The 19691-nt window shown below is 41.6% G+C and overlaps 1 protein-coding gene across 1 annotated transcript in view; it reads right to left on the bottom strand.

Annotated features, from left to right (window-relative positions):
* The window catches only part of LOC126175644 (phosphoinositide 3-kinase regulatory subunit 4), a 189732-nt gene that overhangs the window by 63553 nt on the left and 106488 nt on the right, over nt 1–19691 (bottom strand). The window contains exons 14-19 of the mRNA XM_049922534.1: nt 17876–18028; nt 4943–5062; nt 2889–3065; nt 2550–2693; nt 2325–2425; nt 2097–2228 (exon numbers count right to left, since the gene is read on the bottom strand). Coding sequence (XP_049778491.1) covers nt 2097–2228; nt 2325–2425; nt 2550–2693; nt 2889–3065; nt 4943–5062; nt 17876–18028 — 827 coding nt within the window. The remainder of the gene's footprint in view (nt 1–2096; nt 2229–2324; nt 2426–2549; nt 2694–2888; nt 3066–4942; nt 5063–17875; nt 18029–19691) is intronic.

Raw genomic sequence — 19691 nt, forward strand, 5'->3', positions numbered from 1 at the left:
AGATCATTTTTGCTTTTAGTTATTTTACGTGCATCCTTTGTTTGGTACCTAAACTTTTTATTTTCAGTTTGAATTTTTTCTTTGTCACCCCTATCACAATGAATTAGTTTCCCTTGCATCTTAGGACTTTACACAAGTCTATGAACATTTTACTAAGGTTCACAGAGCCTAATCTATTCAAGTGCAGGCCGTCTTTTCCCAGACACTTGTAGTTTAAGAATTTGTTTGGGTCAATGAATACTGCACCGAGTCTGTTGCACTGTTCCCTAATGCCGGTATTTATCCTGTTGATGTAAGTATCACTTACCGATCTTCGATGAATAATTCCACTAATTACCAGCCTGGATGTTAGGTATACTGTTTTCGCCGATCTAATCAGATTCCGTGTTTCATTCACGATTTCTTCCTCACTGTTTCTACGGATGGAGTTTGTGCCCACGTGGATTAAGACACCTCTGTAATCGTCGGTACTTAAAGTTTTGTTACCAGTTTCGCCCGTGTTTCTTTTCGTGGACAATACATTCTTAAAATGTTTGTTGAGTTGATGCGATCGGATTCCAGGTCGAACATCGACCTTGCAGTCTGGCACAATAACATTTTTTAATATAGAATCACCTATTAACAGAAAATCATTTTTGTCATCTTCTTTGTTCGTTGCACTTTTACGTTTGTCCTTCTTATTATAGGAAACTGTTTTCCATTTATACTTATCACTTGTTTCACTGACAGAGTTCTCTGTGGTATTATTCGCCGTATTACACAAATGCGGATGTTTGCCACTTTGTTCAGTAATGGGTTGATTTCTACACACGCAGGATTTTCTTTCAATAACCAGTTCAGAATTTTCTTGTTTCAATGCTAAAATTTCCGCCTTCAGCACTTCAATGTCACTTTGAAGCAATTTAATAATTTCTTCTTTTGAGTTCACGGTACTTACAAGTTCAGCCGTCTCAATACGCAAACAATGTGGACATGACCATGGAAACTCGTCTTTTATGAGTTTTAAATTCACTTTCGCACATACTGAGGCTGTAGACCCCCAGAAGAACAAAAAATTATCTATGATTCATTTATTGGCTATAGGAGATGTGCCATGCAACAAACTGTTTCCAAAGTTAAGTACAATTTTGTACACAAGTATTAATAAATTTTATTGATTATTTCTTATCATGTTGCCACATTTATGTTCTAGTGCCGACCTGTCAAGTAAGCTTTAAAAGGATTTTAACTATGCGCTTACTGCCACCTTTTTCGCAAATTAAGTAGAAACAAGTTTTCTACTACCATGGATGTTTGAGCTGAATTGATAACAACATTCAGTTACAACATCCTCAACAGAAGAGTTAACCACTCACCACATGGTTGAGATGAACAGTTAACAGGTAAAGAACAAAGTTCACCCCATACATACAGAAAAACAAAGAAATACATACACACAAGTATAAATTGATAAATTGTCCCAGAGCTTCAGCCTGACTTACCACAAGGACAATGTGTGTGTGTGTGTGTGTGTGTGTGTGTGTGTGTGTGTGTGCGCGCGCATGTGTGTGTGTGTGTGTGTGTGTGTGTGTGTGTGTGTTAGACTTGTAAATCTGATGAATGATACTGAAAGCTTACTTATGAGTTCAATCTTGTTTATAAGCCCATCTACTGCTCAAAGCCTTATCTATAAGGCTAGTGGTTACCATTATTCCTTCCACTGTTTGGCATTGTTAATGATATTTTTTTACATAAAATAAAAACACAAAGCTTGGAAATTCTTTTGGTGGTGTTCAGGAGAAATACACTATATGCCACATTTCACCCACTCCTCTCCTTTCATCTGCACACTCACTTAAGGAACACATTATGGTCTCTTATGAAAGTCATTCAAATAACACAGATACACATGCATCACATTATGCTCACAAATGAAAGGATCTTACTTTGGCATTTCAGTACATCTCAAGACAGCCACAACAGTCTCAATATTTTGGTTCAAAAAAATGAATAGGCATGAACTCTATAGCTTATGAATTTTAATCTATAACAATGAGAAGAACACCAAATCAAATCTATTAACAATTCATGAAGAAATAAATCCCAAAACAACTTACATACTCCCACCATCGGAATATCTTGTGGAAGGACTTTGTAGGTCTGATGTCCCAAACATTGTCTGCCATTCTTCATTCATCGTTGTCATGTGAGACTCCAAAGCAGGTGGTTTCTTGATACTCTGCTTTTTCCTAAAAATTAATACGTTATTTACTTTTCATTAGGTAAAGATGAGCATGGAGTTCAGAAATATACTTTTCAATCACAGATGAAATCTTTCTCCTTACCTTGCAATTCCTGCAGCAGCAATGTCTGTCTTGCTAATGTTATCTAGTTTCAGCTGAACTGTGTGGCAAAGAACTGGATTCTTGAGGCTTGATAAATCAATCTGTAACATTCCAAATTACATAAATTACTCTAATGCCTTGACTGGCCCAAAGAAAACTTCTCACTTAAGAGGAACTTCGAGGTTTTTTTTCCTTAAATAATAGTAGCACAGTAAACACAACTACCTTTCCTTCAGAGGCTTTTTGCTCAGCCATCCTTGCCTCAGCTGTGACACGATGTTGGTGAATTTTATTCAAGTGATGCAACATAGCAAAAAGCTGCTCTTCCACTGTTTCATCCATGCCATCAGATGTCAGTCTTCTGAACAGCTGGGAAAATATTGTATCTCAGCATCAAATGAAGTCATATGTAGAAAGACAGCTTACAATATTTTGTGTTGTTTTTATCAAACACGAGTAAGAAAAAGAATTCAAAACATACTTCATTTAAGCAGAGACATTTTGAAGTACTTTTGATCACTTATTACAGAACGATTAATGAAAAACAACTATGACTTAGCTTACGTTCTTGAGAGATGGATGCAGCTCAGACTGCTGAGGCATGTGGCCAGCCCGCAGCATGCTGCGCATGTTATGCCTCTCTTGTAATGCCTCACTGAGCAAGTCAAAATCAGAGCATCGCAAAACCCCATCATACACTTGTCGAGGTATTGGTGATACCAGCGCATTTAGCAACAGTACCTGGAAATGGTAAAAGCCAACATTTTTTAGTTGCCTACACAGTTAGTGGACTACTTAGGCATTAGTTCCATGAATGATATGCATGACAGTTAACTGCGATGTAGAATGTGTCAAATGTTACAAAGTCTCTACATCTGATACATCTTTATGTGTTCCTATGATTACATATTGGTTATATACTTCAGCCTGTCTACCCTAAAGATATAAGACTATATTAAGAGCATAAGTCAAAAAGGTAATGCCTCATCTATCTATCTATCTATCTATCTGTCTATCTATCTTTCTCTTTTTTTCTAAATGCAACAACATTGGTTGAAAACTTATGACTTTTCAATACAAAGGTAAAACAAACAGTCCTGCAACCAAAGCACAGATGTTTTCACAGCCGCCTCATCTTCAAAGTGAATCCCACAATGAGGTCCTTTTATTGACCCAAACAGAAGACCGATGGTGCTAAGTGCACACCTGTATGGGAGATGAGAAAGACTTCCCATCCAAATTTCACAATGTCTTGGTCTTGCATTGTCATGCAAAAGAAGTACATTCCAGCATAGCTTTTGTTGGGTGAACTTGCAGAAGATGTGCTTTGAGATTTCTGAGATACTGGACAGAATTTACTTTGCATTCCTGCTCCAAAAAATCAGTCATAATTATATCCCAGAATACTGTAGCCACAACTTTCCCTGCTGATCGCACAGTTTTGAACTTTTTTCTTCCTCAGTGAGTTTCTGTGATGTCTCTTTGATTCTGGTTCAAATGAACTCATGTTTTGTCTCCAGTCACTATTTTTTCCAGATGCTCCTCTCCTTTCAAACAGAAGCACTGCAAGAGCTGGGAGACATGTTTTGCGCACACACACGCACACACACACACACACACACACACACACACACACCCTCCCCCCCAACCCTTTTTATTCTGGCCAGTTAACATTCTTGGTACAGAAGTTGCACAAACCTTTGAGTATACCAGTTGGTGAGTTATCGTCATCACATTGCCTTTACTGAGGGAGATAATGTGACACAAGTCATCTGCACTCACCTGGGGATAATCACAAATGGTGTGAGTGACTCACTGAATGTTATGTGGAGTCACTGCAGTCCTCAACTTGTCGCTTCATGTTTTGTCAGCCACTGGTGTTTGCCCTTCAGCTTCATTACAGCAACAAACCCATCATCTAACAGTGCTGATATCCACTGTTGCATCACCGTACACATTTTTCAGTTTGTCATGAAATGATGTTTCATCTACTGCATTCAAGAATTCTACCACAGAACACTGTCTAATATGAACATTAATGTCAGTCATTTTGCAAGAAACTGCAATACTGACATCTGTTGACACAGAAAGTTATTACTGCAGTGGACTGGAGAATAAGCTTTACGGAATATCACCGAATTTAAATGTTTCACTTAAAAAACTTTATTTAAAGAGAAAAAACAAGAGGCAGCATTACTTTTTGACCTACCCTCATACTTCTAAGAGAATAACTGTACAAACAAGCAAACATATGAGCGAAGCAAATCTTTAATATTGTTTGATCACAGAATTTATGGCTTCATACACTGTTCCTCTGACATGATAGCAGTGTTCATTAGGCAGTGTATGTTGGAGTAGAATAAACAGTCATTATTACATACATTAATATTTACTGAAAGTAAAAAACAGCACATACCCTTAAAGCATGGAAACTAACTGCATTTTTAACAAACCAAAAACTTGATGACTCTTCATTGTCTTTTTAAACAACAGCAACATCACAGATAATCCAGATACACAAATGGAACAAACAAAGAAGCTGATAAGCATTTGTTTAACTCTAAACTTTCCCTTTCAAAACACCAGAGAAACTAGGCCAAAGAACTGTTTATCTTTACCTCTTTGTCAGCTTGAATAACTTGGTTCTTAAGATACGGTTGAATAACAGCCATTACTTTACACTGCACATCAACAAGATTTAATGTGCGAGCTATAGCACTCAAAAATCCCACGACAGCCTAGAAAAAGACATTAAAATATGAAAAACAAAATAAAATTGTTCTATTCTTCACAGCTGCTTAAAGAATTACAAAATACTGAAATACAAGAGATTACAAAATATTTATACACTAACTGTAAGACAAGAGAGCATAATCGATTTTTTTCCAAAAAAAAAAAAAAAAAAAAAAAACTACAAATTCAAAGGAACTTCACTCAAATCTTGCATTAAACTGATGTAATCTGAGCACAGTTTTGTGCATTGTATTTGCTCTGTATCATGTGTCTTTACGATTGTTTGCTATTGCGATTGTCTTTGATCAACAACTGTCACCTTTCTCACTCTCATTTAATTTCTTGTGGTCTACCTTAACTGTCCATCTCTGTAATTGAGTGGTCAGTATGTCTGACTACCATATAGAGGACTTGGCATCAGTGTCTTGAAGACATCTGAGGAACTACTTCAAGGTGAAGTAGGAGTTCCAGGTATGAAAGCTAAGAGAAGCAAGAAGAATTTACTGTTTATCACATACCCCTCTAGTGCTGCTATCCAGTGAGGGCTTTGGCAGAGCATGAAGCAGTGGTCTCGCAGCAGGCCACTGTCCAACATGGATGACAGTGACACAAGGCTTCATTTTTTTATGCATTAAACAAACAATTTTAACTTGTTGTTTGACTCATGTTCCTAAATTCCTGAATGTTTCATATTATTCCTAATTCTTTGGGTCGTACTAACAGGAGATGTCCTCAATGACTTCTTACAAGCCAAGTATAGACCTTTTTTACTCACTACAATAACCAACATAATTAAGTACTCAGTACTCAGACAGACATTATATGTTCAGAGTTCATCTTTCAAAAAATATGTCAGACTTCTGGTATGGCAGTCCGTGAATAGTATCTACTAAGTTTTTCACTTTGTCAGATAAATAATGTGTTAATGCTTCACAGAAAAATACTATATACAAAACAAGAAATTATTTTTCCTAATATACCCATGGCATTCTGTTCCAACTAACAAACATCCAATAATGAGAGAGATTGCAGGTCAAGTGTTCTTACAAGACATGAACAGGAGCAAATCTATGATAATATATTGTACAATGTAAACCTAACAGGTATAACAGGATGATGAACTGAAGAGAGTATGAGGAAAGATCTGAATGATGTTTTAAATATGCTGAAATATAAGAGGCCTATTGGTACAAATAACCTAATCTGTAAACCCTTAAATAATCGCTTTGGAGGTACACTTTCATTTGCTTCTGTTAATTGCCACATGTTGTAGGAAGGAAAAAATCCTCAAAAGAATTGAATACAATCAAATTTCTACTATTTCTCAAACTGATTATGAGGAAAAAACACAAAAATAGGGCATAATCCCACTGAATTATTGCTATAAGATGTGTCTACTATCATAACTGTAAAGATTTAGGTAATATCTAAATCAACACCAAGAGAGATGCTTGTCACTGAAATGAGGCTGGAATATAATCTAGGAACACATATAGTTTATGCAGACTATGCAAATGAAAAGATCACAGCTGTCATCATTCTCTCCGAGCTTACGCTTTATCTCTAACTAGTCTGACGTCAACTGGATGTTAAACTCTTATCTTCCTTTCTTTCTTCAAACTGTGTAACATATTAGAAAATACAATAATTCCACATCATCTTATAAAAGAAAGGTTAGAGATTAATGTCCTGTTGGTGTGATTACATAGGATCATCTGATAAAGTTCATCAGAAGTCTGTGAACAAATGCCGCAGTGGTCATATCATTTAACCATGATGAGACCACAGAGCTAGAAAATCTTACTCAGAATGTTGGTTGGTTGGATTAAAGATTAAAGGGACCAAACTGCAGAGGTCATCGGTCCCTTTTTCCAAAAAACTAAAAATACCCACAGAGAATAAAAAACATTCAACAGAATAGGAGACAGACGACACGGAACAAAAGAAACGTAGACAAGGACCAGACAAAACGAAATAAAATCACACAGAGTGTGACGGTGGTTGGACGACCATAGAAACAACAAAAGGAAAAGCCAACCACCGAAAACACATTAAAAACTGAGTTTAAAACCGTAGGCCAAAGGCCAGAATCAACACAAAACAATAAAATAAAACATAAACACTCAGATTAAATGATAAAAAACCCCTGCCCGAATAAAACGTAAAACTAAGTCAGCCAGAGCAGAGTCATCTGTTAAAAGGGCAGGGAGCGAGTCAGGCAGTGCGAACGACTGCCTGAGCACAGCTTAAAGTGGACAGTCCAATAAAATGTGGACCACTGTCAAAACGGAGCCGCAGCGACATAAAGGTGGGTCCTCACGTCGCAATAGGTGGCCGTGCGTCATCCAAGTGTGCCCAATGCACAGCCAGCACAGGACAACAGACTCCTTGCGAGAGACCCGCAAGGAAGACCGCCACACATCGGTTGTCTCCTTAACAGCCCGCAGTTTATTCGGAGATGTCATGCCACGCCACTCATCAGTCCACATCCCAAGCACCTTACGGCGCAACACCAACTGCTGATCACGAGCCGGGAGGCCGATCTCCAAAGCTGGGGCATCGATCGCCCCTTTGGCCAGCCAGTCAACACGTTCGTTCCCCGGGATGCCAACGTGACCTGGCGTCCAAACAAAGACCACCGAACAACCACAGCGGGTAATGGCGGAAACAGACTCCTGAATAGAGGATACCAAAGGAGAAGAGGTATAGCAGCGGTCGGTGGCCTGGAGGCTGCTCAGGGAGTCACTGCAGATGACGATGGACGTACCTGAGCAAGAACGCATATGCGCATATGCTCAAGAGCGTGCAATATGGCCACCAGCTCTGCAGTAAAAATACTGCAGCCAGCCGGCAAGGAGCGCTGTTCAACATGGGCAGCGTGAGCAAAAGCGTAGGCAGTGCGACCATCAACCAGGGAACCATCAGTGTAGACAGTCTCACAGCCCGAAAATGAGGCGAGGAGCGCAAGAAAACGGCAACGGAGGGCCACAGGCAGAACCGAATCCTTGGGTCCCTGTGCCAAGTCCAGACGGATGGACGGACGGATGGACGGGGCAAACACCAGGGAGGCGTAGGTGCACGGACCCGGAAGGGAGGCAGAAGAGGGAATGACCCCAGTTCTGACAGCAGGGACTGGACGCGGACAGCTATGAAAAGCCCAGACCGAGGTCGCCATTCGGGCAGATGGAGGACCACGGCAGGGAAAAGCAGGCGATGATTGGGATGGCCTGACGAGCAATGCACGTGGACAGCATAGTTGGCGAGCAGTCGATGGCGGCGAATCCGCAGCGGGGGAACCCCGGCCTCCACTAGTAGACTATCCACGGGGCTCGTACGAAAAGCGCCAGTTGCAAGCCGAACCCCACAGTGGTGTATGGGGTCCAACAACGTCAACACTGAGGGTGATGCAGACCCATAGGCCAGGCTCCCATAATCAAGCCTGGACTGCACAAGGGCTCTGTACAATCGCAACAGCGTGCAGCGATCTGCACCCCAAGACGTGTGGCTCAGGCAGCGGAGGGCGTTGAGGTGCCGCCAGCACTTTTGCTTCAGCTGAGTAATATGAGGAACCCATGTGAGCTGGGCATCAAAGACGAGTCCTAAGAAGTGGCAAGTGTCCACCACTTCAAGCAGGTGGTCGTCGAGGTAAAGTTCAGGATGAGGGTGGACCGTCCAACGCCTGCAGAAGTGCATAACTCGAGTCTTGGCTGCAGAGAACTGAAAACCATGAGTCAGAGCCCACGATGCTGCCTTGTGAACGGCTACTTGCAGCCTGCATTCGGCGACTCCCGTAGTCGTGGAGCTAAAGGAGATGCAGAAGTCGTCGGCATACAAAGAAGGAGACACCGATGACCCCACGGCTGCAGCCAGACCATTAATGGCCACTAGAAATATGAAGACGCTCAACACCAAGCCCTGCGGGACCCCCATTTTCCTGTGTATAAGATGAACTAGAGGCGGCTCCGACTTGCACCCAGAAAGAGCGGCACAATAGAAAGGTTTGAAGAAAAGCCGGGAGCCGACCACGAAGACCCCACCCACGCAACGTAGCAAGGATGTGATGCCTCCATGTGGTGTCATACGCCTTCCGCAGATCAAAAAATACAGCAACGAGTTGCTGACATCGGGCAGAGGCTGTACGGATAGCAGATTCCAGCCGCACCAAATTGTCCGCAGCAGACCGGCCCCGACAGAAGCCACCCTGGGATGGAGCGAGGAGACCGTGCGACTCAAGGACCCAACACAAACGCCGCCCCACCATACGTTCGAGCAATTTGCACAAAACGTTGGTGAGGGTAATGGGACGATAGCTGTCCACCGCCAGTGGGTCCGCACCGGGCTTCAAGATGGGGACAATAACACCCTCTCGCCATTACGACGGGAACACGCCCTCGCTCCAAATGCGGTTAAAGATGGTGAGGATGTGTCTCTGGCAGTCCCTGGAGAGATGCTTCAGCATCTGTGCGTGGATGCAGTCTGGTCCTGGTGCTGTATCAGGGCAATCGGCGAGGGCAGCGAGGAATTCCCTCTCGCTGAAAGGAGTGTGGAATGATAACGGCGTCTGCTCGGATCGCTCCTTGAGAGAGCGAAAGGCGCGGGGGGGAGGGGGGAGGGGGGGGGGGGTAAGTTGCAGTCGCAGAGCTCTTAGCAAAGTGTGCGGCAAGGTGTTCAGCAATGGCGGCAGCGTCCGTGCAGACAGCGCCATCCAAGGAGATCCCAGGGACACCCATAGGGGTCTGGTATCCATAAACCCGCCGGATCCGGGACCACACGAGCGAGAGGGAGACACGGGAGCCCAAGGATGAGACATACCTCTCCCAGCACTCCTGCTTACGGCGTGCAATAAGATGACAGGCCAAGGCACGGAGCCTCTTAAAGGCGATGAGGGTCTCCAGAGACGGGTGCTGCCTATGACGCTGGAAAGCCCACCTACGGTCGCGAATAGCCTCAGCAATCTCCGGTAACCACCAGTGTACAGCCTTCCTCTGAGGGCGTCCAGAAGAGCGGGGGATGGCAGCCTCGGCCGCAGAAATGATTGACGCGGTCAAGACACGGACCACCTCGTCAATGTCACCCTGTGGGGGAGACTCAATGGTTGCAGCGGAAGTAAAAGCCGGCCAGTCAGCCCTGTTGAGAGCCCAGTGGGGCAGGCGCCCAGAAGAATGACACTGGGGCAGTGACAAATAGATGGGAAAATGGTCACTACCACACAGGTCAGGATGCACTCTCCAGTGGAGGGATGGGACAAGTCCGGGGCTGCAAAGAGAGAGATCGATGGCCGAGAACGAGCCATGGGCCACACTGAAATGCGTGGGAGCACCGGTGTTCAAGAGGCTAAGGTCGAGTTGAGCCAACACATGCTCCACGGCATGACCGCGGTCATCGGAGATGGATAACAATGCCGCCTGTTCGCCTATGTTATATGAGAGCAGAGCGTCTGTAGATACAGAATCACACTGTTGTGTCATTCAACTCCCTACTGTTCAATCAGGATCACATTATAAAAAACCTAAATTCCACGATCAAGCCCAGAGGACCACATGATGTCAATTGGCCACCGTGTCATCCACTGCCATATGGAGTTATTCGGATGCAAGGGATCAGCACACTGCTCTCCTGGCTGTTGTTGGCTTTCTGATCTTGGAGTCACTACTTCTCATTCACGTAGATACTCAATCGGCATCACAAGTCTGAGTAGACCTTTTACAGTTCTCCCACCAAGGAAAAATCCCATTAGTACAGGGAATTGAGTCCAGATCAATAGCTTGGCAGTCAGAGGTGCTGACCATTCAGCTAGGGATGTGGACAAGGATTAGATTCTACCAACATTTTCTCTGATACATTTTCAGAGACCTGCTCACCAGCTAAAATACAGCAGGAAAGTGCCAAATGTTAAAATTAAATACTTTCATTTACAATATGAATACTTAAACAAATTTGCTAACTTTGCAAGAATATGCTGAATAGTTAGAGTAGCTACATAAAACACTTCATGAGAGAGGCAAATGAAATTTTATGAAATGATCTCATCCTCACATTTTCATCCAGCAGCGAAAGCTACACAAAGAAAATCAGTTGGAAAAACAGAATTCTGTTGAGTAAAATGAAATTTACTTAAGACAGCTAAAAAAAGTACTGAACTTCATTGCAAAAGGAGTTATTCACTTCACTAAAGATATTTGCGATGAATGATAAAATTAAAAAGGACAGATAATGATGACATTAGGATATTTTAAAAATATAAGAGCATCATTTGTGAAAAACCGTTATCATATGAGAAACAAAAGCAGCATGATGCAAACACAGAATATGCCTGGAAACATCATTGGTGATAGTAAACAGTGAAGATAATGTCACACAAATTACTGCTAATCTACTACCAAGTACATAAGAGATATAATATCATTTATGGCCTGCCAGGCCAGAGGTGGAAATTGGGAAGAGGGCAGGTGCAGGTGTAATACATCATGACTGTCAACATCACTTCTACCTAGTATGAAAGATATGTTTTGTGGTGTCACCGCCAGACACCACACTTGCTAGGTGGTAGCCTTTAAATCAGCCGCGGTCCATTAGTATACGACGGAACCGCGTGTCGCCACTGTCAGTGATTGCAGACCGAGCGCCACCACACGGCAGGTCTAGAGACACTTCCTAGCACTCGCCCAGTTGTACAGCCAACTTTGCTACTGATGGTTCATTGACAAATTACGCTCTCATTTGCCGAGACGATAGTTAGCATAGCCTTCAGCTACGTCATTTGCTACGACCTAGCAAGGCGCCATTATCATTTGCTATTTATCTTGTGATGCATGTACCGTCAAGAGCTATGTTCACCAATTATGGATTAAAGTTACGTATTCCAACAGCTACGACCTTTTTTGCTAAAGTCTAACTTCCTTAAATGCTCCAGACCTCAAGCCAGCCTGCGTGAGCTTAAACGCGTGCCTTTCGGTTTCCTCATAGTGGCTTGGCTGTCTTGCCAAGTCACAACATGTTTACTTATGTCTGCTACCATTCTAATTTTCTTCCTTCTAATTTCTTCTCCTTCAAACTGTCTTCTTCAGCCAACCCACTGACCTTGTGGGTAACAGAAAAACAAGATATTTATTCCCACCTATACTCAATGAGTTTACTGTTGTACAGACATGAATGCATGCACAATGTAAGGCGAGAAATAACTAACAGAAACATAAACCAAAGGGCAACTATATCAACACAGCTTAAAACTGCCACAGCACAGAAACCTCGTTACTATTTCTTTCTTGAAACCATGTGGTGCACCATGTGAGTCAGCGAGGAGCACAGTAGTAATCCTCAATGTCAGTCTAGGTGTCACAGTGTCTAGTTCATCACAGTGTTCAAGGGGCAGAGAAAACCTCTCATTGCTGATTCTTCTGTCTTCTCTGTTTTGCATTCCATGGTCATTGTAATGTCTGTTGCAACCAGAAATGCTGGCTTGATACAATCCAATGCAATTGTGTAGGTGTACCATTGACCATTATGTGGAAAGTATTGCTGCCCCTAGTGATTTCTGGATATGGTCCATCATACTATGGTTGCAATCCTTTAAGCACTGTGTCGTTGTGTAAGAACACATGCATGCAATTGTCTAGCTCTGCAAAAACAAAGGAGCAGCTTTCCAACTGGTTTCTAGGCATTGTTGGTCTCAGCTGAGCTATATATTCTCTTAATTGGGTGGTGACGTCTGAGGCGGTGATTGTGTTGCTTGCCATGGTGCGTAAAACTCTCCAAGTAGGCAGAACATTTGTCCATATACCATTTCTGCAGCTGTGCTCCTCAGATCAATCTTAAATGACATTTGTCGACCAAAAGAGCATGACAGGCAGTACCTCTTTCCATTTTGGTGTTGTGTGACATCTTGTGCTGTTTTCAACTGACGATGAAGACACTCAACTATAACATTTGATGTAAGGTGGTATACAGTGGTCAGTATGCAATTCATACCTAATAATGTGGTTAACGCACTGCAGATGTAGACTTTGAATTGCCATCCATGATGCCATTTTCAGCGGGACTCCAGACTGGGCAATCCAGCCACAAAAATATGATTGCACTAGTTTCTGTCATGATGTCCTTCACTGGAATTGCCTCAGGCCACTTGGTGAACCTGTCTACCACCTTGAGGCAATAGCTGTAGCCTTTCAACGCTGTGAGTGGGCCTATAATGTCAGCAGGCACATGTTCAAAACAATGATCTGGCGGAAGAAATGCGCCTAATGGTGCCCTAACATGCCGTATGATTTTATTCCCCTGGCACACCATGCATCGCTTTACAAATGTTCTGTAGTCTGTGTGCATACCTGGCCATACCAAGTTCTTCTCCTCTGTACAAGTTTGGCATTTTGTGACACTAGATATTGAGCATCAATGACAGAGGGGAGAAAAGGTCATCATTTGGTCAGGGATGGCGGGAGGAAAAGCGACATTTTGTGGGCAGCGGAGTGGGTCCTTTCCTTGGCTCAGAGGGTCAGGTGAGAGTGAAACACTGGTGGTTCCACTATCAGTCATTTATTTAGACATAAGACCCTTTAAACAAACAGAGTAATACAATGTGTTTTAACTTGCTCAATTCCTTGAAGCAGCACTGCGTGCAGATTATACTGACCACTGATGTGGTGACGGCTCGTGTTGCAGCGGAGCACCGGGAAGCATATTCTTCCATTCAGTATCATACCCATGAGTCACTGCAGCAGCAGTGTCATCTTCTCCTTGTGAATTCCCTCGCTGCACTCTTAACAAGCGGCTACAGAGTGGCGCGGAGTGCTCCATCCAAGAACCGAACCAGCGACCCTCAGGTTCGGCATCTTCTGGCGGAGTTCATCAACCTCTAGGATCACAGGCAACCCATCTGGTGAGGTCACAGTCCCTTCGTCCTCACCAGCCACATGGGTAAGTACCACTCGAACTTCTTTCTGGTAACATCTGGGATGGCATCTTTTGCATTGATCTATTGGCACAGTAGCTACATCATCATCTGTCGAGCAGTGTAACAAAGTATGACACTCGCTGACTAACCACTGGTCCGTCTGTCCAGGCGACATTTCTTCATGTCTTCTTTCTCCCCTCGAAGGACCTCCTCGCGCCCGTTTTTTGGAGGTATTTATTCAGTGTTTTCAGCAGTGTCATGAAATTTCTAGGGCGGCGACTGACTCTCATTGATCTATCACATTGGGCAAAAATGTGACCAATGTCAACACACGTGCCAGTTTTGCCCTTTTGTCCTCTTCCGCATCCCCAGAAACATCACGCACATGGGTTCAGTATGCTGAGATTTCCTGGAGCATTGACCGCTGATATGCAAACTGCACTGGTCATTGTTCTCCTTGGAAGCATTGCCTGTCTGCTCGGTCATTGATCTGTCGAAGTGCTGACTGCTGCTGTGCAAACTCCGCTGGTCATTGGCCTACTCACATTGGACAGAAATGTGACCAATGTCAACACACATGCCAGCTTTGCTTGTTTGATTGCTGCCAGTTCTGAATATTGTGGCCTAATGTGTCAAAGTCTTTATGTATTTTCTGCTGGATCTCTGCTTTGAACAACCATAAGTAACACACAATTATTATAAACCACCATATGTAACACATAATTATTATACACCCTACACATCCTCTGAGACATAATATAACTCTATATTAACTTCAGGTGATGTCGTGGCTGTAACCTCAATCCTTTGGCCGTGTTTATGAGTATCAGGCCTTGAGAGACTACTACTCTTGCTACAGGAATAACATGTACACCAGAATGTCTTCAACACAACAACAGAACTTTATTTGATCACACAATGCTTAATACAGACCTCACAAGGATGAATGCTAGCTACTGTGTTCACAAGATTAGGAACGCAAGAACAGATCAGCTGTGCTTAGTGAGCTCATTGTTTGCTTGCGTTACTAGGTACATTGTACATAGGAACTTTAAAAAAAATACAAATGTGACAAAACAAGGAATAAAAGCTCTGCACATCATGAGAACAAAACACTGTGCCCCTAGCAAAATGCACAGAACTAGTTGGTGCACACGGGAAAACTGACACTTGTGCACTAACACAACACACACCAGATGAAGGCTGCGGTAGCTACAATTGTTTAGAGTGTTGCAATAGTTGTTGAAATCCAACCACAACCATGGTACAATCAGTACCCTGACCTTTGCAACACATATCAACCCCTTTGCAACACATATCAAACCCACCTAATTCCTCAACTGCTACTCCTTCCTTGTCTTCTCCTGCTGCTTCTTTTTCTTTTGTTCTTTTTTTTTCCCAAACTCTCTGCAAATGCTACCTCCAGGTACCCCTCTCCTCCTAATGGGCTCCTCAGTTTCAATATTCTTTTCATGGCATTTACCTCTGAACCCCGGCCCCCAATTTTCTTAAATTTACCTCGTAACTTTTACCTCTTCTCTAACTTCCCTATAATCCTTGAATGTTTTGCTGTCAATTATTATTCTCTATTTGAATGACTTCCCCAATGGTGCTTTACTGAGTTTTTCTAATTTGAATTCTGTTTATGATGCTTCACTGGCTGAACAACCTTTCATCTTAATTATTTATCTATGTTGACCACAAAATCTGATGTACTTACCTGGGTGTATACGTGCACATAAAAAAAATAATTCCTGGATTTTTCCCAGATAAAAAATACATTTTTTCCCAGGTAAAAATACACTTTATCCATGTTAGTTGACTGTATATTTTCCCACAGAACTGTACAACTTATCAATCCTTTGAATGGTTAACGTTTTGTACACTGGTGTAGAACTTCTCGTTGCCACTTTAGAATAAGAAACCCAGCAAAAAAAATGTCTTGGGAAGATCTTTGATGTGCAGATTTTGATGCCCTTTTGTAAGACAATCACAGCTCATGTCATGTGATCTTGCCAGCTGATGACAACAGATATTCAGAACATAGGACACGTGATGTAGTCAGCCAAAAGCAACATCACTGTTAATTAGCGTGAACAAACAAATAGGGCAAGTTAATGGTTTAAATTAATACAAATAGTGTAGCTACAAGAAAAGCTAAGCTTTCACATGTAATATTGGTCTTTTTTTGCATGTGTTACACTTTACGAGACTTCACACAAATGAGCCAGTAAAATTTAAAATAATGACTTGAATATCTGGTCTTCTGGGCTCAAAATTCTTCTAAGTGCCTGGTTCTCAAATTGTTAAGTTTTAAATTAGAGTCAAACACTCTGTGATTTAAGAAATTCATTGCACATTCTCACACATAATGTAATTCATCTTGCATAAAATGAAATTTACTTTGAAAGTAATGCTTTTCAAACCACCATTCGCAACATTTTCCCAAGACCTGTTAGAAGTAGGTTCATTTCAGCAGTTGTCAGTGTGTGCCAGGTAACATGCGTTACAGTGCTTGCACAGATACGATGGCATAGGAAACGTTTGTTTATACGTGTAAAGCATTTAGACAATTTACATTTTGTCATAAAAGAAACAGGACATCAGTGGATACTCCAAGAGCATCGAAATTTCTTAAACCATACCAAAATGTATAATTCAACTTGAAGGGCACATTCGTTTGTCCGGATTCACAGTGAAGTAGGCGCCAATCTGATATTAAGCTTCTCAGTGTGGTTTTCTGGCTGTAAATTTTCTTGGAATACCAGTAGCGTAGTATCTCATGTTAGGTTCTTTATTATGGCATAATTCCATACATGCCAGAAGACGAAAATGTGCACCTGAAATTCAGTGAACAGTTGGCACTAGCCTATACTTTGGTATAAAATGCTTCATTTCGAATAAATTGACTGCCTCCGCAGAAAAGATTAATAAAAGCCAAATTTCTTTAGCAAACCGACAAATATAACTTCATTGTTATGTAAGACGATTATTGCTCGACTACCAAAAATGTGGAAATAAAATAAAATTAGAGAACTGAAACTAGTAATATATTTCAACCTGTAAATGAAGAGAAAAGAAGCAAAATCACTAAATGCAAACACGGTGACATGGAGACTAACCCCCTCCCCACTACAACTCAGACCACTCTGCGCATGTGCGAAGCTGTCAGCTTGGGCACACCAGAAAAATTTTTCCAGTCTGAACTGCACATGTGCATGAGCCTACTGGAAACTGCTCAAATGAACCTAATGTAAACAGTTGTGATGTCATGATCATCGGAAGTAGTTTGTTGTTACAAAGAGTGCATAGTCTTCATTCTAAAGCCTTTGACACATTTTGCTATTGGCAGACGCTTGTGTGTGCATGGTGTTTTGTTGTTGTAAATGACGCAATTCCTTTACAACTATAGTTTTTTTCCCCCTCTCTTTTATGTTTTAGTGCTGTAGTATTATTCTGCAGTTGCGGGATACAGAAATATTCTTTGTTAGAGTATCAGTCCTTACCAATCAAAATTACAAAAATTTAACTGAAAACTAAAACAATGAACAATTCCCAGGATTCCGAAAAATTCCCAGGTTTTCTCCTGATTGAAAAAATTCGTGGGTTTTGCCCAGATTTCCTGGTTGTCCCTGACAAATCTTTACATTTTTCCTCATTATCACCTTTCTTTTAACACTGATTTCAGCACACTAAGACACAACTGAGATTCGTAATTTTGATGACTACAACAATTTTCTAAATCTTTAGCTGAGTGTGCAACTTCATTGTTGGACTTCATCCTTTCAAAATAAATAAAAAATATGGGAGAATAGTATTATAAAAAGCTGCATTAATGACTTACACAAAATTAATGACTTAATCAAAATTCCATGGAAAGGTAGCAATACTCACTACAAAAGATAATTTCATGTTGCTGAGAGGTTACCTGTATGATCCAAAGATTAGGATGGACCAAGAAACATGTTGTATCCTTGAGGAGCTCATACAATGCACTCTTCTGCAAGAGGCTCAGTTCTGTGAGTGCTTTCATTGCATTTATAGCCTTGACAATAACAAATTCTTCAGGATCAGTCAAACCCTATAAAAAAATATTAAATACTTTCAGAAAACATTCCAAATGTTACACTACACCAATTTTGTACTCCATACGAATTTATAGGGAAATACATAATCCATACATATTAAAAATGATGTGTATGTGTGTACATTTTACATATCCTAAACAAATGGACTGATTTCAATCAAACTTGGTACACATATTCCTGACTGTCAGGCAATAGTCACTGTGAGGGTAATTCAGAGAAAATGACACCCTAAACAATGTGATGTATGGAAAACTGCTACATCATGCATGACTAGGGACAGGAAAAGCTTGAAAAAATTACAAAATGAAAAATAACACCAAATTCGTGATTTTGACCAAAATAACATGAAGTTGGCTATTTTTATGAGATGTTGATGTTGTGGTCTTCAGTCCTGAGACTGGTTTGATGCAGCTCTCCATGCTACTCTATCCTGTGCAAGCTTCTTCATATCCCAGTACCTACTGCAACCTACATCCTTCTGAATCTGCTTAGTGTATTCATCTCTTGGTCTCCCTCTACAATTTTTACCCTCCACACTGCCCTACAATGCTAAATTTGTGATACCTTGATGCCTCAGAAAATGTCCTGCCAACCGATCCCTTCTTCTAGTCAAGTTGTGCCACAAACTCCTCTTCTCCCCAATTCTATTCAATACCTCCTCATTAGTTATGTGATCTACCCATCTAATCTTCAGCATTCTTCTGTAGCACCACATTTCAAAAGCTCCTATTCTCTTCTTGTCTAAACTATTTATCGTCCACGTTTCACTTCCATACATGGCTACACTCCATACAAATACTTTGAGAAACGACTTCCTGACATTTAAATCTATACTCAATGTTAACAAATTTTTCTTCTTCAGAAACGCTTTCCTTCCCATTACCAGTCTACATTTTATATCCTCTCTACTTCGACCATCATCAGTTATTTTGCTCCCCCAATAGCAAAACTCCTTTACTACTTTAAGTGTCTCATTTCCTAATCTAATTCCCTCAGCATCACCCGACTTAATTCGACTACATTCCATTATCCTCATTTTGCTTTCGTTGATGTTCATCTTATACCCTCTTTTCAAGACACTGTCCATTCCGTTCAACTGCTCTTCCAAGTCCTTTGCTGTCTCTGACAGAATTACAATGTAATCAGCAAACCTCAAAGTTTTTATTTCTTCTCCATGGATTTTAATACCTACTCCGAACTTTTCTTTTGTTTCCTTTATTGCTTGCTCAATATACAGATTGAATAACATCGGGGATAGGCTACAACCCTGTCTCACTCCCTTCCCAACCACTGCTTCCCTTTCATGCCCCTCGACTCTTATAACCGCCGTCTGCTTTCTGTACAAATTGTAAATAGCCTTTCGCTCCCTGTATTTTACCCCTGCCACCTTCAGAATTTGAAAGAGAGTATTCCAATCAACATTGTCAAAAGCTTTCTCTAAGTCTACAAATGCTAGAAACGTAGGTTTGTCTTTCCTTAATCTTTCTTCTAAGATAAGTCGTAGGGTCAGTATTGCCTCACGTGTTCCAACATTTCTACAGAATCCAAATTGATCTTCCCCGAGGTTGGCTTCTATCAGTTTTTCCATTCGTCTGTAAAGAATCCGCGTTAGTATTTTGCAGCTGTGAATTATTAAACTGATAGTTCGGTAATTTT

Source organism: Schistocerca cancellata, chromosome 3 (assembly GCF_023864275.1).
Source record: "Schistocerca cancellata isolate TAMUIC-IGC-003103 chromosome 3, iqSchCanc2.1, whole genome shotgun sequence".
Classification (NCBI taxonomy): Eukaryota; Metazoa; Arthropoda; class Insecta; order Orthoptera; family Acrididae; genus Schistocerca; species Schistocerca cancellata.